General features: G+C 40.2%; 1 protein-coding gene across 3 annotated transcripts in view; it reads right to left on the reverse strand.

Annotated features, from left to right (window-relative positions):
* The window catches only part of LOC117253156 (uncharacterized), an 87,275-nt gene that overhangs the window by 53,890 nt on the left and 17,475 nt on the right, over window positions 1-15,910 (reverse strand). For all 3 annotated transcript variants that reach the window (XM_033620527.2, XM_078171013.1, XM_033620526.2), the window contains exons 2-3: window positions 4,310-4,446; window positions 395-580 (exon numbers count right to left, since the gene is read on the reverse strand). In XM_033620527.2, the coding sequence (XP_033476418.2) occupies window positions 395-580; window positions 4,310-4,444 (321 nt within the window). In that variant the 5' untranslated portion in view covers window positions 4,445-4,446. The remainder of the gene's footprint in view (window positions 1-394; window positions 581-4,309; window positions 4,447-15,910) is intronic.

Raw genomic sequence — 15,910 nt, forward strand, 5'->3', positions numbered from 1 at the left:
TCTGCCAAAACTCAAGGCTGTAATGTCGGTATCGGATCGGAAGTGAAAAAGCTGGATCGGGACATCCCTAGTACACGGACTCATCCCTAGTACGGTCCAAGAATTCGGCTACAGCCTTTACAATGTATAAGTGCCAAACTCTGTGGTCAAACAGCCTTGGGTCCACAACAGCCTCTGCAGTCAGCCCAAGACTGACAACACCCTGAAGATATCAGCGCTGTGAACTCCTACCTGTGCAATAGTGCTACACAAGAATGATCACTGTGAGAAACCTTTTTTCCTTGGTCAGTGGAGAATATTCATTGATCATGTGCTGCATATTCCTCTGATCTTAATGAATAATTATGAATAGTGAGAGAGCAGATTTCCTGGCTAGAAAAACATCTCCTCATACCTCCACAGCTCCGTGTCGAGCAGGGTCTGCGGTCTTGAGAATATCGTCGACTGCCCACCACTGGTCCAGTAGGTACAGAGCCACAGCAGTGAATGGGTCACTGGGGGAAAAGAGGGCCAGGATCTTCTGTTTATCACTGGATCCATACAGAGGAACAAAGCCCACACTGGAAATGTCTATGGTGACCTGAGGACAGACAGACAGATGTACACAAAATGACATAATAATAAATAATAATAATACATTTTATTTATAATTCCCTTTTCATCAAAAGATCTCAAAGTGCTACAGGTTAAAAACAAAGAACGATAACAAATAATAATAAAAAAGGGAATGGAAGGGAATAAAAACAAGATGAGCAGTTATTTAAAAGGTTTAAAAACAAAAACATCTGAGGGGGACCAAAAGCTTTGCTAAAAAGAAATGTCTTAAGACCTTTTTTAAAACAGTCAGTGGATTGTGGTACCCTCAAGGTGTCAGGGAGGGCATTCCACAGATGTGGGGCAGCAGCACAGAAGGCCCTATCTCCCATGGTCCTGAGTCTGGTTCTGAGTATGTGGAGGAGGTTTAAGTGAGTGGAGCGGAGGGAGCGTATTGTGTGAGGAGGGAAATCTTGTACTCAATCCTGGTGGAGACGGAAAGCCAGTGGAGTGAGTAGAGGATGGGGGTGATGTGCTCATGTTTCTGCACTCTCATCAGGATCCTAGCTGCAGAGTTTTGGATGTACTGAAGCCTCTGCAGGCTCTTGCTAGGAATCCCGATAAGAAGTGCGTTACAGTAATCCAGTCTGGAGGAGATAAAGGCATGAACCAGCTGTTCGGCATCTGAGAGGGAGAGAATGGGGCGGAGTTTGGCAATGTTACGGAGGTGGTAGGAGGAGGTCTTACAAAGGTGGTTGATATGGGATTCAAAGGTGAGCTGGGGGTCCATTTTTACACCAAGATTTGTGACTGTTGATGAGAGGGGGATGTTGGAGCCAGAAAAGGTGATGCTGGTTATGGATGATGATTTGGTCTGGTGAGGGGTGCCAACCAGGATGGCTTCGGTTTTGGAGCTGTTGAGTTGGAGGAAGTTTTACTCCATCCATACCTTTATCTCCTCCAGACAGGTGGTGAGTTTTGACAGGGATGACTGTGATGATGAGGGTGGGGTTGCAGCTGTGGCATTTACATAGAGCTGTGTGTCATCGGCATAGCAGTGGAATGAAATTCCGTGGCAGCTGATGACTTGACCAAGGGGGATGAGATAGAGGATGAAGACGATAGGGCCAAGGACTGACCCCTGGGGGACACCGCAGGTGACTGTGTGTGGATTTGATTTGGAGTTACCCAGGGAGATGTATTCTGTCCGGTTTGTGAGGTATGACTGGAACCAACTGAGGGCAGTGTCATTGAGTCCAGTGGTGAGGTGGAGCCGGTTTAATAAAATGACATGGTCGACTGTATCGAATGCAGCAGAAAGGTCCAGGAGGATGAGGGGGGAGGAGGAGCCAGCATCGGATGATATAAGGAGGTCGTTAGTGACTCTTACGAGGGCAGTTTCTGTGCTTTGGGCGGAGCGGAAACCAGACTGGAATTTTTCGAAGAGGTTGTTATGTTTAAGGTGGTCCTGGAGGTGGTAGGCAACTGCTTTCTCTAGTCATCAACCACACCTCACTCCATTTGTATAAATTCAATTATATAAGAAAACAGCCTCTAATCTATGCCCAAAGGCTGCAGGATGTTATGGAGACTTTTTATGTGTATACTGAAGTATATACACTGAACAAAAATATATAACTTTTGTTTTTGCTCCCATTTTTCATGAGCTGAACTCAAAGATCTAAAACATCTTCTATATACACAAAAGACCATTTCTCACAAATACTGTTCACAAATCTGTCTAAATCTGTGTTAGTGAGCACTTCTCCTTTGCTGAGATAATCTATCCCACCTCACAGGTGTGGCATATCAAGATGCTGATTAGACAGCATGATTATTGCACAGGTGTGCCTTAGGCTGGCCACAATAAAAGGCCACTCTGAAATGTGCAGTTTTGCTTTATTGGGGGGGTCCAGTCAGTATCTGGTGTGACCACCATTTGCCTCACGCAGTGCAACACATCTCCTTCACATAGAGTTGATCAGGTTGTTGATTGTGGCTTGTGGAATGTTGGTCCACTCCTCTTCAATGTAGGGCTGTACCCAAATATTAGGATATTCGAATATTCGTTTCTATGGGTAGGTATTTGTTATGAAAATTTGGTATTTGATATTCGTTTTTTTTATTTAAAGTGTTGTGTTTATATTTTTGTTAAGTGTAATTAAACAAGGAGCAGGTTCAGTTACAGAAGAACACAACAATCCATTATATTACAATCTATTACAACAACCCCTGCTACTTGATTAGACCCCACATATGATGTAATTCCAGTTCAGCTCTGTGTAAAAGTGTCTATTTTCAGTTGCACACTTGCTGTCATTTGTTCCGCTGTGTAAACCCTTTTGAGTCTTGGGGTTACAGTTGGGGGTTTTACGGCTTTCAAGTTTACAGTTATCAGTTTCTTGGCAATCAATAAAAGTATCCTCAGCATATACCTCTGGTTCATGTTATAACTATGTTTAGGTATAACTCCTAGTAAAAATATTAATGGGTCTAGTAGGACATCTGTCTCCATAATTTGTCAATTTGTTTTATTTATGCTTCTCCAAAAACTTTACTGGGCAGTCCTGAAAAATATGTGTGTGATGCGGAGACTTAGTCTTAACAGAAAAGGATTGGAACTTTCAACCTTTTACTGAACAAGCTGAGAGCTGTTTTGCTAGCACGTCTCAGCCGTGTTCATTATTTACACATCTTTCAGTGAAACTACTAAATCTGGCCTAAATATTACTGCCACCTTGTGGCCTATACAAGTCACTGTATCCAATCTTTAATTCACAATGAAATTACTCCTTATTGATAATATCTAACCTCTAACTAAATGTTTTAACAATAGGAATTACACAAAGACAGTTTTGCAGTCCAGTTTCTAAAGGCTATTGGAGCTGAATTTCTCTTCTAAATATAATCCTATCTAATGATTGACACAGGGTTTCACAAGTCCATGTCTTCAACAGAACAGTTGCTTTATCATTCCAGTTTTCCAAATCATATAAATACAAACACTGGCTTGGTGCTACTCTTTAATGTCAGCCATAACAGCATATTGACTGATAATGACTAAGTCTAATTTATCATCAGAAAAGTGTCTTATTCCATGATATACATATATCAAATACAATCTCAAAGCAAAAAGTCCTCTCTGATGTAATCTTTGTAGTGTTTTGAGTCATAGTTGAACTTCCACTGTGACTCCTGGCAGTAATTCTGACATGCTTCATTACAAACAAGCCATGACACCAAGACTCTACTATAAAGATTTAAATGCTGACTTTTATGCAGTGGTGGAGGAAATACTCAAGGCTCTTAGTACTCGGTTACAAGTAAAAGTCCTGAATTCAAATTCCATCAATATATACTTGAAAGTACAAAAAGTAAAAGAACTCATTATGCAGAATGATCCATAAAGAATAGCAGATACTATTGAACTAGAATTACTAATGCATTAATGTCTTTATCACTTATTTATTTAATTTAATCATTCATTATCGATTAATACTTTATATTTGTAATCAAAAAAATTAACAGTAACTGGTAACTAATGTTGTCAAATATAATGCAATTCACGAAAAAGCTTCCAAAATGTAGTAGAGTAGAAGTATAAAGCAACATAAAATAGACATATTAGTACTTTTATACTAGAAATAAAGTAGCTCAAAAAAGTACTTAAGTACAGTTTTTGATTAAATATCATTCCACCACTACTTAAATTGACCTGACAGATAAGAATGAAGACAGCATGCCGGTCAGGCCCTAGTTACCACAGCTGTTTTACCTGGGTAGAGTCAGAGAGGGTTAGGCATTCAGGAGAATCTGGGTTGCTGTAGAGGAGGTTGTTCATGCAGTTGTGGGCTAAGTGTTCCAGCTCTGTCTGGCTAACATCAGCCAGGAGATCCACAGGGAACTTCATCCCTACACACACAAAGAAGACAGCAGTGAGAAGGAGCAGTGTTTCTACTCTGTCAGTCGTTTCTGAGAGATGTCACAAAGAAGACAACAATAGATGCCTTCATTGTTGGATCTGTACATGGAAATTGTTGACAAGAGGAAAAAGTAAAGAATATTGCCAGCCTTATTCTTCTGACTACTCTTCCAATCTGTAACTTACACATTCAAATTTATGGTCGTGCGCTGACCCTACACACGTAGCCTACGCATGTCGCCTATGCCGTATGTTGTAACCAACACGTCAATTCAACGCAGAACTATAAATTACATGTAAGGCTGAAGATATAAATGCATAACAAAAGTACCTCCTGGAATAACACTGCACGGAAGACTGATGATACAACACTGTAGCTAAGTTGTAAGCAGTAATTTTGTTTCATCCAGTTTTGTAGTTTAAATATAAAGCTCCAAATGAATCATGAGTGATTTTGTGGCAAAACTGGTCAACAGTTCAGTGCTGTGGTTAATGAGTTGAGCTGATAGCTGCTGCTTTGTCAACACTGGTTGTTTTTGCACAGTTTTGTTTAGCTGTTCTTTAAACAAAGTGTATCTATTATTACATACCACCATGATAACTGCCCTAACAAGCAGTCCCTCTATGCCATGCAGCTTCAAAATGTGTACAACTTGGCAGTATTTAAATCATCTGACTAATGAAACTTGGAAATGTCTGTTGTGTGTACTCTCGGTGAACTGGGATCCGTTTTATGTGGAGTAGTTTGATCTGAAAGTGTAAAAACATTCCATTTTGTTAGCAGGTATCTTTATCTTGTATCTTACAATGGCTAACAGGAGATGAGCTCAAAAAAATATGTTTGCGAAAGCTGTGTTATTCAATGTCATGGTAAATTAAGGAGTTTTATAGTGTTCACACTGTACACTACTGTTCTACTACTCTTTTTAAAGAACCGATATTCAATACAAATAAGGGCAAGCTCCAATACAATTGTTAACTAAAGTTTGGGATGTCGTGAGTCAAACCACAGGGTCTGTATCAGGGCCCATCAAATTAATCAACCACTAAACTTTCATGCCAGCTAAACAATACCTCATAGTGCAACTTGTTTCTTATGTACAGCTATCTGACCTACATTCTTGAAATGTTCTTTGCCACATTTGACGATGGCCCTCATTTATGAAACAAAGGTACGACAGAAAACTGGGTGTACGGTCATTTTCATGCAAAGCTCGGCCTTTATCAGTGTGGATGTGAGCTGAGGCCACTATCAAATCTCACATCAGGTCTCAGCTTGTGAATGCAAGTCTGAGTAAGAGCAGACTTGCTGTGCAGCATAGTAAATCTGGCTGAGTTAGAGAAGTGTTATTAGACCATATTTTGACTGGCATCTAAGTATTTGCAGCCACATATCAATCATTAAAAATTGATGTGTGCTCTCTATCACAGCTCATACAGTGCCCTCCAAAAGTATTGGAACAGTGAGGCCAATTCCTTTATTTTTGTTGTAGACTGAAAATATTTGGGTTTGACATCAAAAGATGAATATGGGACAAGAGATCAACGTTTCAGCTTTTATTTCCAGGTATTTACATCTGGATCTGATACACAACTTAGAAGATAGCACCTTTTTTTTGAACCCACCCATTTTTCATGAGAGCAAAAGTATTGGAACATGTGACTGACAGGTGTGTTTTGTTGCCCAGGTGTCTCCCAATTACATTGATTATTCAAACAATAAATAGCACTGAATGTCTGAGCTCAGTTTCAGATTGGGTACGATAGGTTTTGCCTGTGCAGACTGCATTTAGAGGTGGAACCAACATGAAAACCAGAGAGCTGTCTATGGGTGAAAAAGAAGCAATTGTGAATCTGAGAGAAGATGGACAATCAATCAGAGCCATTGCACAAACATTACCCATAGCCAGTATAACCATTTGGAATGTCCTGAAGAAGAAAGAAACCACCGGTGTACAGTAACAGACATCGAACAGGTAGACCAAGGAAAACATCAGCAGTTGATGACAGAAACATTGTGAGAGCTGTAAAGAAAGACCCTAAAACAACTGTTAGTGACATCAGCAACAACCTCCAGAGGGCAGGAGTGAAGGTATCCCAATCTACTGTTCGCAGAAGACTTCATGAACAAAAGTACAGAGGCTACACCAGATGATGCAAACCACTCATTAGCAAGAAGAATAGGAAGGCCAGGCTGGAATTTGCCAAAAGGTACAGAGATGAGCCTCAAAAATTCTGGGAAAAAGTTTTATGGACTGATGAGACAAAGATTAACTTTTTCCAAAGTGATGGAAAGGCGAAAGTTTGGAGAAAGAAAGGATCTGCTCATGATCCCAAACATACAAGCTCATCTGTGAAACACGATGGAGGTAATGTCATGGCTTGGGCTTGCATGGCTTCTTCTGGGACGGGCTCTTTCATCTTCATTGATGATGTAACACATGATGGCAGCAGCAAAATTAACTCAGAAGTCTACAGAAACATTTTGTCTGCTAATTTAAAGAAAGATGCAACCAAACTGATTGGGAGATCCTTCATCATGCAGCAAGATAACGACCCAAAACACACTGCTAAAACAACAAAGGAGTTCATCAGGGGCAAGAAGTGGAAGGTTTTAGACTGGCCAAGTCAGTCTCCAGACTTAAACCCAATAGAGCATGCATTTTACCTGCTGAAGAGGAGACTGAAGGGAGTAACCCCCCAAAACAAACAACAACTGAAAGAGGCTGCGGTGAAAGCCTGGAAAAGCATCACAAAAGAAGAATGCAAAAGTTTGGTGATGTCAATGGGTCACAGGCTTGATGCAGTTATTGAAAGCAAAGGATTTGCAACTAAATATTAAGTCTCATTCACTTTAATCTATTTTAAGTTTATATGTTCCAATACTTTTGCTCACCTAAAAATTTTGTGTTCCATTACAAATAATGCTATCTTCTAAGTTGTGTATCAGATCCAGATGTATATACCTGGAAATAAAAGCTGAAATGTGATCTCTTGTCTCATATTCATCTTTTGATGTCAAACCCAAATGTTTTCAGTGTACAACAAAAGTAAACAAATTGGACTCACTGTTCCAATACTTTTGGAGGGCACTGTAGCTGCCTGGCTCAGTAGGACTAGCTCCAGGCTGATAGAGTCTGAACACCACTGTGCCCGGTTCTAATCTATATGAAACCTTTCTTTTTTCTTTACCACTGACAAACCAAAACATTTTTATATCACTTATAATTAAAACATCATCACAAACAAATAAATAAACCTGCAACAGTATCAATATCTAAACACTAGTTGCCTAAAATTTTGCCTTCATTTTTTGAGGATTGGACACAGATGGTGCTTCTGTGTCTCCTCTACCACCGGTCATGCCTGAAATGGAAGCAGACCCAACGCACGTAACCATGTGCTCCTTGGTCTGGGTCAATAATAAGCTTTTACATGAATATCAATACCAGTATCAATATTATATAATATATATGTTATATCATTCATATATGAAAACTATAGGTTGGTACATGTGGATGTATAAATAAAATATTTCAACCTCAGCTGGAGTTTGACTGCCCACTGCAGCACTGATTTCTTTCCACACTGTGCTTTTTCAACTTCCTTTGATTCCTCTTTTCAGACTGCCAGATAAAATCAGTTGGGTGTACTAGACCTGGAAGGTCAGCATTTTTCCATTTCTAGCTCAGAGAAGTTTCTCTCCTTGGCCATACTACATCTTTACATGTTGTAAACTCAAGGGGCCAGGCCTCTAGACCCAGAATACATTGGTGTAGGATATTCGTGCTGCTGGTAGGGTTGCTTTGCAGCTTTCTCTATACAGTAGCTGGAGTTGGTTAGGCTTGACGTGACAGGGCAGCTTGTACACGACCCAAAGTCTGTCTGGCCTCACGTGGTATGAGGCTGTAATCCATCACCTGGAAGACCATAGACAAGGGTAGGGGACTAACAAGCCAACTCCAAAACACTTCCCCTAGGTGGGGGTTGGGCGTGGGGCCAACAACCCCACCCCGTAAAAACTTATTATTGTTACAGAAACTTCGACAAATGCTTCAATTTCTCCAGGCCATGTAGCAGACTCGAGTCAGTCCACTGACAGTATGACCACTCCTGGTGAAAGCCTTCAAGAGGAAGCCAGGCGTGCGACACACAGTCTACTCAGGCCCAAAACAAATGTCCGCCAGGAACATGGAATGTCCGCACTATATATGAGACGTCCAAACTAGCCCAGGTCACCAATGAGATGGAAAGGTACAGGCTGGATATTCTGGGAATTAGTGAGTGTAGATGGACTGGTTCTGGCCGCCAATCAACCAACAAAAGATCAGTTGTCCTATACTCAGGACATGGGGACAAACACATTCATGGTGTGGCCCTCGTAGTCTCCAAAGAGAAGGCAAAAACCTTGGAAGAATGGGAACCTGTGAGTGACAGAATCATCAGGGCTCGCTTCAGTTCTAAACATTGTAAACTGACCATCATACAAAGTTATGCTCCAACAAATGAAGCTGAGGTAGAGGACAAGGATGACTGGTACAAAGATCTACAACGAACCATCTCCAAGGTCCCTCAACATGATATGCTGCTTGTTATGGGTGACATGAACGCCAAGGTTGGAGCCGGAAATGACAACTGTGACAGAGCTGTAGGGAGGCATGGCTGTGGTGTGTGGAATAACAATGGTCAGCGTCTTGTCGACTTCTGCCTTGAAAACAACTGTGTAGTTGGTGGTACCATCTTCCCACACAAGTCCATACACAAATTCACTTGGCGGTCCCCGGATGGGATAACAACCAACCAGATTGACCAGCCGTTAGCCGTGTCTGTAATAACTCACTAAACTCACAAAGTGGCCCGTGAAAAAAATATTTTCTCCAGCGGATGTCTTAGTTACAACATGATTGAGCTAATTGGAGTAGTTTCATGTCGTATCCGACAACGGGAGGCTTTTAACGGATGACAATCCTGATGTTAGCTTTGCTGCTAGTGTTAACGTTAGCTGTCCCTGTCAGCTGCAGCCACTGATGCTTTCTAGACATCGTGATTTCCCAAAACTGAATAAATACCACACATAACAACACAAAACTGCTTTGCTAGCTCAATCATGTTGTAACGGCTGGATGGTTGATGCGTATATGCTGATTCGGGTGCTATCAGAGCCGATCCCCGCATCACTATGGCTTAACGATCAACTCAGTCAATTAAAACAACCCGTCCTGTGTTAGGAGTGTACAGAAAGAAAGAAAGGAAAGGGAAAAAAAGATAGAAAAGCAGTGTACACCTCACATATTTATTTCTCACAGTTGCGCACACGTGTGGCTGGCATGCAGAAGCACCGTCTGTGTGTCTGTGTGTCGAGGGTGCGAGCCACAGCTTCAGCTGCTCAGGTAGAGAGGCTGTGTAGCCCGGTGTGTTTTTTCGCTGATTCAGTTCTGCAGGTTCTCTGCTGGTACACTGGAGACGGGGATCAAGCAGTTTGTCTCACTCTGGATAGATTGTGCTTTTTTGGTTCATAGTTTATGATTGACGTGCGATTTATTCGCGTTTAGAGGGCATAAATTTCCGTTATAACGTAAACGTGGGCACAGTTATCTAACGTTATACAAAATACACAGACTAACTAACTAACTAACTAACTGATTGACTAACATAAACAACTGAAAACTGAAAAAAAAATTAGCTTGCACCGTTAGCTCTGGTAAGGGAAAGCATGAGGGAAAGCGGCTGACCGGAAGTCACATACAAAAAACGGAAGTTGATCACTATTTACTTCCGTGTTTGAAAATAAGGTGGATAGGGCACTAGGGAAATATTTATTCTCATTAAATTATGAGTTTGTTTTCATAGTACTGCAACTTTTTTCTCAAAATATTACAAGTTTATTCTCAGTTTTGGGATATGTGTTGAATATGCATAAAGTTTTGAAATCTTGCTGAAACACATACAATATGAGCTATTCAAGTAAAGGAGTTTATAAAATAATTAAAGTGAATGATCTGATTATTGGCATGAATAGGTGCAACATGCACACCTGAGGAGGTTACTCTAAGTGTGCATGTGGCACAGCACACAAAAGACAAATGAGGAATGAAGAAAATCATGTCTACAGGTGTGCTGATTGAGCAGGGATAACATTAAATGAGGAAAGTTGATCTACAATAAATAAAATAAAGATTTGAAAGCAATACTGAATGACAAAGAGCCTTACTGCATTATATTCAGGGATGGGCAGTATTTCTATTACTTGTATATACAATACGTATTTGAATTACATTTGAGTATTTTGTAATTTGTATTTGATAAGGCCGATAAAAAGCAAATGTAATTCGTAACAAAATACTTATGAGTGAAGTCATTTTGTATTTAAAATACTCAAAATACTTTCTCAGTGAATCAAAAAAAAAAAAAAATAGGCTACACATTCTTATAATATTGGCTGTAATAATATTTTTTACTTTAAAAAAAAATAATAATAATAATTTATCTATATGTTTTTTTAAACTTGGGCCATTCAATGTGCCCTTCAATGACCTAGTGGTCTATTTTACTGGTTTGTGCATAACATAGGAAATTGTACGTTGTTGTGGTTGATGCCTGGGATGAGTATGCTACAAATGAATAGCCTCACGTGGGATCAATAAAGTTGTCTGAATCTAAATCTGAATCAATAAATAATATTTTAGGGTAGCCTACATGTCCCTAGCTTTTTTTTTCTCTTTTTCATTTGAGAAAAGTTGAAATTCATTCATATGTTATTATCACAGTGTCTGTGAATATTTTATTTGTTGATACAAAAAAGTTTATGGGCTGTTAAGTCTGGTTAATGAATATATATACATAATCAAGTTGTTGTCTTTTAATGGCTTTGCTTAGTTACACATAGTTAGTTCTGTGACTGTTCTGCCTTTTTGTGGGGTTCACCAGAGCTTTGTGTATATCCTATAGCCCAAACCTGAATACTCTGCTATACCAAACTGTGAGAAAACAAGCTCAAATTTGCAATAGATGCGATCAAATTTGCTACTATCATGCCATTAATGGATGAATCATGGTTGTTCTTTCTGGCATAGTTACTTGTGGTCTCTAATTGCAGCATGTAAATTTTGAGCATTTTTGGTCAAGGACTTTTTGAGTTAATCACGAAAAGATTTGAATGGATTAGTATAGCGCCACCTATGGACAAATCGTGGGCATTCTTTCTGGTATAGTTACTCATGGTCTCCAGTTGCAGTATGCAAATTTTGAGCATTTTTGGTCAAGGACTTTTTGAGTTAATCACGAAAAGCTTTGTGGACCGACCAACCAACCGACCAACCAACCGACTGACAGGGTGACCTATAGTGCTGTGGGTTGCTGCTAAAAAGAAAAAGGAAAAAAGTATTATCTGTATTTCGAAAATACAAAATACATGTATTTTATTTTGATACATTTTCTGGCACCAGTATTTTGTATTTTATTTTGATACATTTATTTGAGTTGTATTTTATATCAAAATACATTTTGATATATTTTTGCCCATCTCTGATTATATTCCATTGTATTTTGATATTTTGAACTGTCACCTGCCACCTGAATTTTGTGTTTTCCGTCACATAATATTTCCACCACACAAATTTGCGGGGGAAGGACCCCACCAATGTTGAAATGAAACCTAGGCCCTTGCCTCTCCTACTTGCAAAGAGAGAAAAGAATTTTTCAGCTGCATAATCCAAGTGTCCTAAATGGATATGCATCAAAGAGACAGGTTTAGTCAATGATAGTTTACCATTCTAGCACTACTGCAAGAGTAGCACTATAACAAATGATCTAACCAGTCAAAGGGAGTTATCACAACTTTCACGACCAAACATTTGTTTTTATTTATGGCTTTTAACTTATCTATAAAGAATTAATAAATGATCCATTAATCACTACAGACTCCACTTCCAATTGTTTTCTCTTGTCATTTTGGAGTTGCACATTTTGTCGCTGAAGCTTTTTAAGTTGATATTCAGCCTACCTTTACAGCAAAACACTATACTTTTTGCAAAAATGATTGCAGTGATTTGACTGCATTGATAAATTAACAAATCATCACTCACACTGATCTCCTCAGAAATACCCAAACCTGAAAACAACATGGCCCTCCCACTCCCAGTACATGCATCTAAACCAAACAGTGCCACACTTCAGAGTTCCTATGTAGAGAGACTTGAACTTAACCTTTAGCTGTAGTAACCTGATACAATCCACCTGCCACAACAGATCCCAGTTAATTCTCAGTGATCCCTTGTAAGACTAATACACTGTCAAAGTTATTTTCTGAAATTAGCTGTGGTCATTAGAACCCATTTTTTTTTCTTACCATTTTTTTTCAGTGATGTACACCGGTGGGAGTGTTTTGATTGATTAATTATTGATTATCACTGATAATGAATGAGCACCTGAAGCTAAAATGGCCAATATGTCAAACCAGTTCAGCTGAAGTCAATTAAAAACAAGTCTAACTGTGACTTATATAACCAAAGTAAAAGCTGCCAAGAGACAGGAAGACACATGCTGAGAAAACTCAGAGTCTGTTTCAAATGAACCGCAAAAACAGTTTTTTTCAGTTAGGGTAACATGCAGGCAGAAAACTTAGAGAGGAGACAATTCTACATCAGACTGTTATATAATTACCACATTCCTTAATAACAGACTGGCTTCATCCAACAGAGCTTGGACCATTTCAGACTCACTGAATGTACACACTGTAACACAGTCACACTGCAGTGACACTCACACTGTCCCGAAATGAGGCCTGTCAATAGGCTCCCTGGAAATTAGCCAGGCCTGAGCAGAGCCAATCACTGTCGATGGCCGCACAATGCATGGTGGTTAGATTTGTGTCTGACTTCATCTGGACTTGTTCTGATGTCATGGATAGGTCAACAATGATAACCCCACAAGATCGAGGTGGCCACACCTTTTAGAGGCAGGCGCTGCAGTTGCTCTCCACCGATACACCCGTTATCTGTGTGTGTAAGTCTGACTTTGAGAAATTCATCTTAGTTCAATTTCAGTCGAACTAACATGAATATGTATTTTAAAAGTCCGGTTTTAGTCGGACTAACACAAGAGATTTTCTCTAATGTCACGTAAACGTACTGAGTGCAGTGTTTCGCCCAGGTTTACAGCTAGGAATCATGGTGTTCATGTGTTTCTTTTAATGACAGCTGTCGATATGACAACTTAACAATTATTTGAACTGTACATTGAATTAAACATCAGAACATTTCTTCTTCACCAGAGCATTTAAAGGGCCACTATGTAAAATGGGTTGAAAACCGTTGAAAACAGTGACATCAGTGGTCAAATTCTAGATTGCAGGGCTCACTCACTCACCCCTCCCATTGGGTAAATGACGGTGGCCTCGTAGGGACAAAAAGCCTTGCGCAGACAAGAGTTTTTCAGGAGCAGGTCTATCTAGCGACAAGGTGAATGTTTATTTAGAAATCTAAACCATGTTACGATATTGTAATGAATCCCTCTCGAGCAGGAGACCAGAGTAGCGTTCAGGAAAAAGGCCAGTTTATTTGAGCACTCCAAAAACTCCGGTAACACTCCAGGGGGTAAAAGGCTCCGTCCCAAACTCTGACTCTTCTAGCGTAACACACACACTCCATACACACATACTCGTTACAATACCTAGCGGGCACCCTCTCCCCCCTCTGCTCCACCAATCTCCAGCCCGCACACTGACTGACAGCGTAGCCTGTAAACAGAGCTCAGCTGTTAATTTAGCCTAGCAATATCTCCAGACTATAGTAGCTGCAATGGACGACTTTGACATGATTTTGAAGAGTTTCTTGTAGCGGACACAGACCCAGAGCCATACCTGTTTGAGCCGGAGCATACAGATGAGGAACTTAGATGCTGAGCGGGCGAGAAGAGAGGCTGTATCCTCCGCTCACATTTTGCTGCACAGAATGTGATTCGGTGCTACCATCGCTGGGGAGATATATCATCAGGAGGAAAAGCGCCGCAGAGAGTGCATCACAAGGAGTGAAGTTGCGTCTTCTTTTCCTTGCAGATGACGGTTCAGGTTCATTCTCTCCTGTTGCGTGGTAAGGGTGGTCCATTCGCAAACTTTATAACTAAAAAAACTTTTCACTACTCTCTATCTACGAACTACTAACACTCTCTGCTGTTTCCTCCTCCTTCTTCCTTCCTTCCACTGTCTTCGTTGGTTTATTTATACACGCAAAACGCGTTCTCTGGCTGGCTGGATTGTCCGCTCGGTCTGCCGTACATACATGGCGGCGCAAGATGGCGACCTCTCTAAAGCAAGGCCCTTGCTATATATATATATATATATATATATATATATATATATATATAAAAAAGCATATTTATAAGGCTATGAAAACCAAACAAATTTTATTTTATAGCGATTGTACACTTATATAAACATATTAATGGGTAGAACATTCAGATTCAGATTCAGATTTGATAATAAACCAGGCCAAATATTACACACTGGCCCTTTAAAAAATGCAGATATTTTTGCTTTTTAGTGGTTGACGAGACATATTTTCTGACTCGTGCTCTCTGTCCACTGGTGGGAGTGTGCTCACCTGTGTGAAACGCACACATGTGTGTGTATGTGTGTGTGTGTGTGTGTGCACGTGTCTGTGTGCACACTGGGGCGGAACTCCGCCGTGAACAATACACAGAGCAGAGGACAATTGGAAATGCGCGACCATGTAGAGACAGAAATGACATGCCGTTGTGTAAATAAGATAAATGACATAAGGCTATTTAGTTTATGTAACAAAGGACAAGGTATAGATCTGTTGTATAGGAAAGGTTACCTTAAATGACTTCTGTTGGGATCTGGCGCTATATAGAAAATGACACTGTTAACCTGACCTTCAAGGGGGGGCATATAATCATGGGGGAAACACTGAAGTGACTTACTGTAGATTCAACACAGAGTTACAGCAGTGTTTTAATAATGAGTCTTCAGTTGAGTTTGTGTTTGTATTTTTTAAATTAGCATCACATACTGCTGAACATGTCAAATGTTTGAACAGAGCAGTCCTTAAGAGAGGTGTTTCAGAACCAAGAAGTTCACAGCCCTTGCATGTAGGCCCAGTTTGTGATTTGGCTCAGAGGAGGGGGAGGGTGTTGAGCTATAGCTGAGGCCTGTGCCACAATCAGTGTTTCTGCACTCTGAACTTGCCACTCAGTTTGCACCAACAATTCGTGTCATTTAGTTGTATTTTTTTTGTTTTTTTGTGTGTGCGTGAAATGAAATACTTTGGGCAGGGTTTAAGATCTCAATTCTTCTGCTCTTTGGTGGCTGTGGCTCAGGAGGCAGAGGGAGTTATCAACTAATCAGGGGATCTGTGGTTTTCCCGACTTCTTCAGTCTGGATGTCAAAGTATCCCTGGGCAAGATACTGAACTTCAAATGCTCTTGGTGAGTGTT

The sequence above is a fragment of the Epinephelus lanceolatus genome, chromosome 9, assembly GCF_041903045.1.
Source record: "Epinephelus lanceolatus isolate andai-2023 chromosome 9, ASM4190304v1, whole genome shotgun sequence".
Classification (NCBI taxonomy): Eukaryota; Metazoa; Chordata; class Actinopteri; order Perciformes; family Serranidae; genus Epinephelus; species Epinephelus lanceolatus.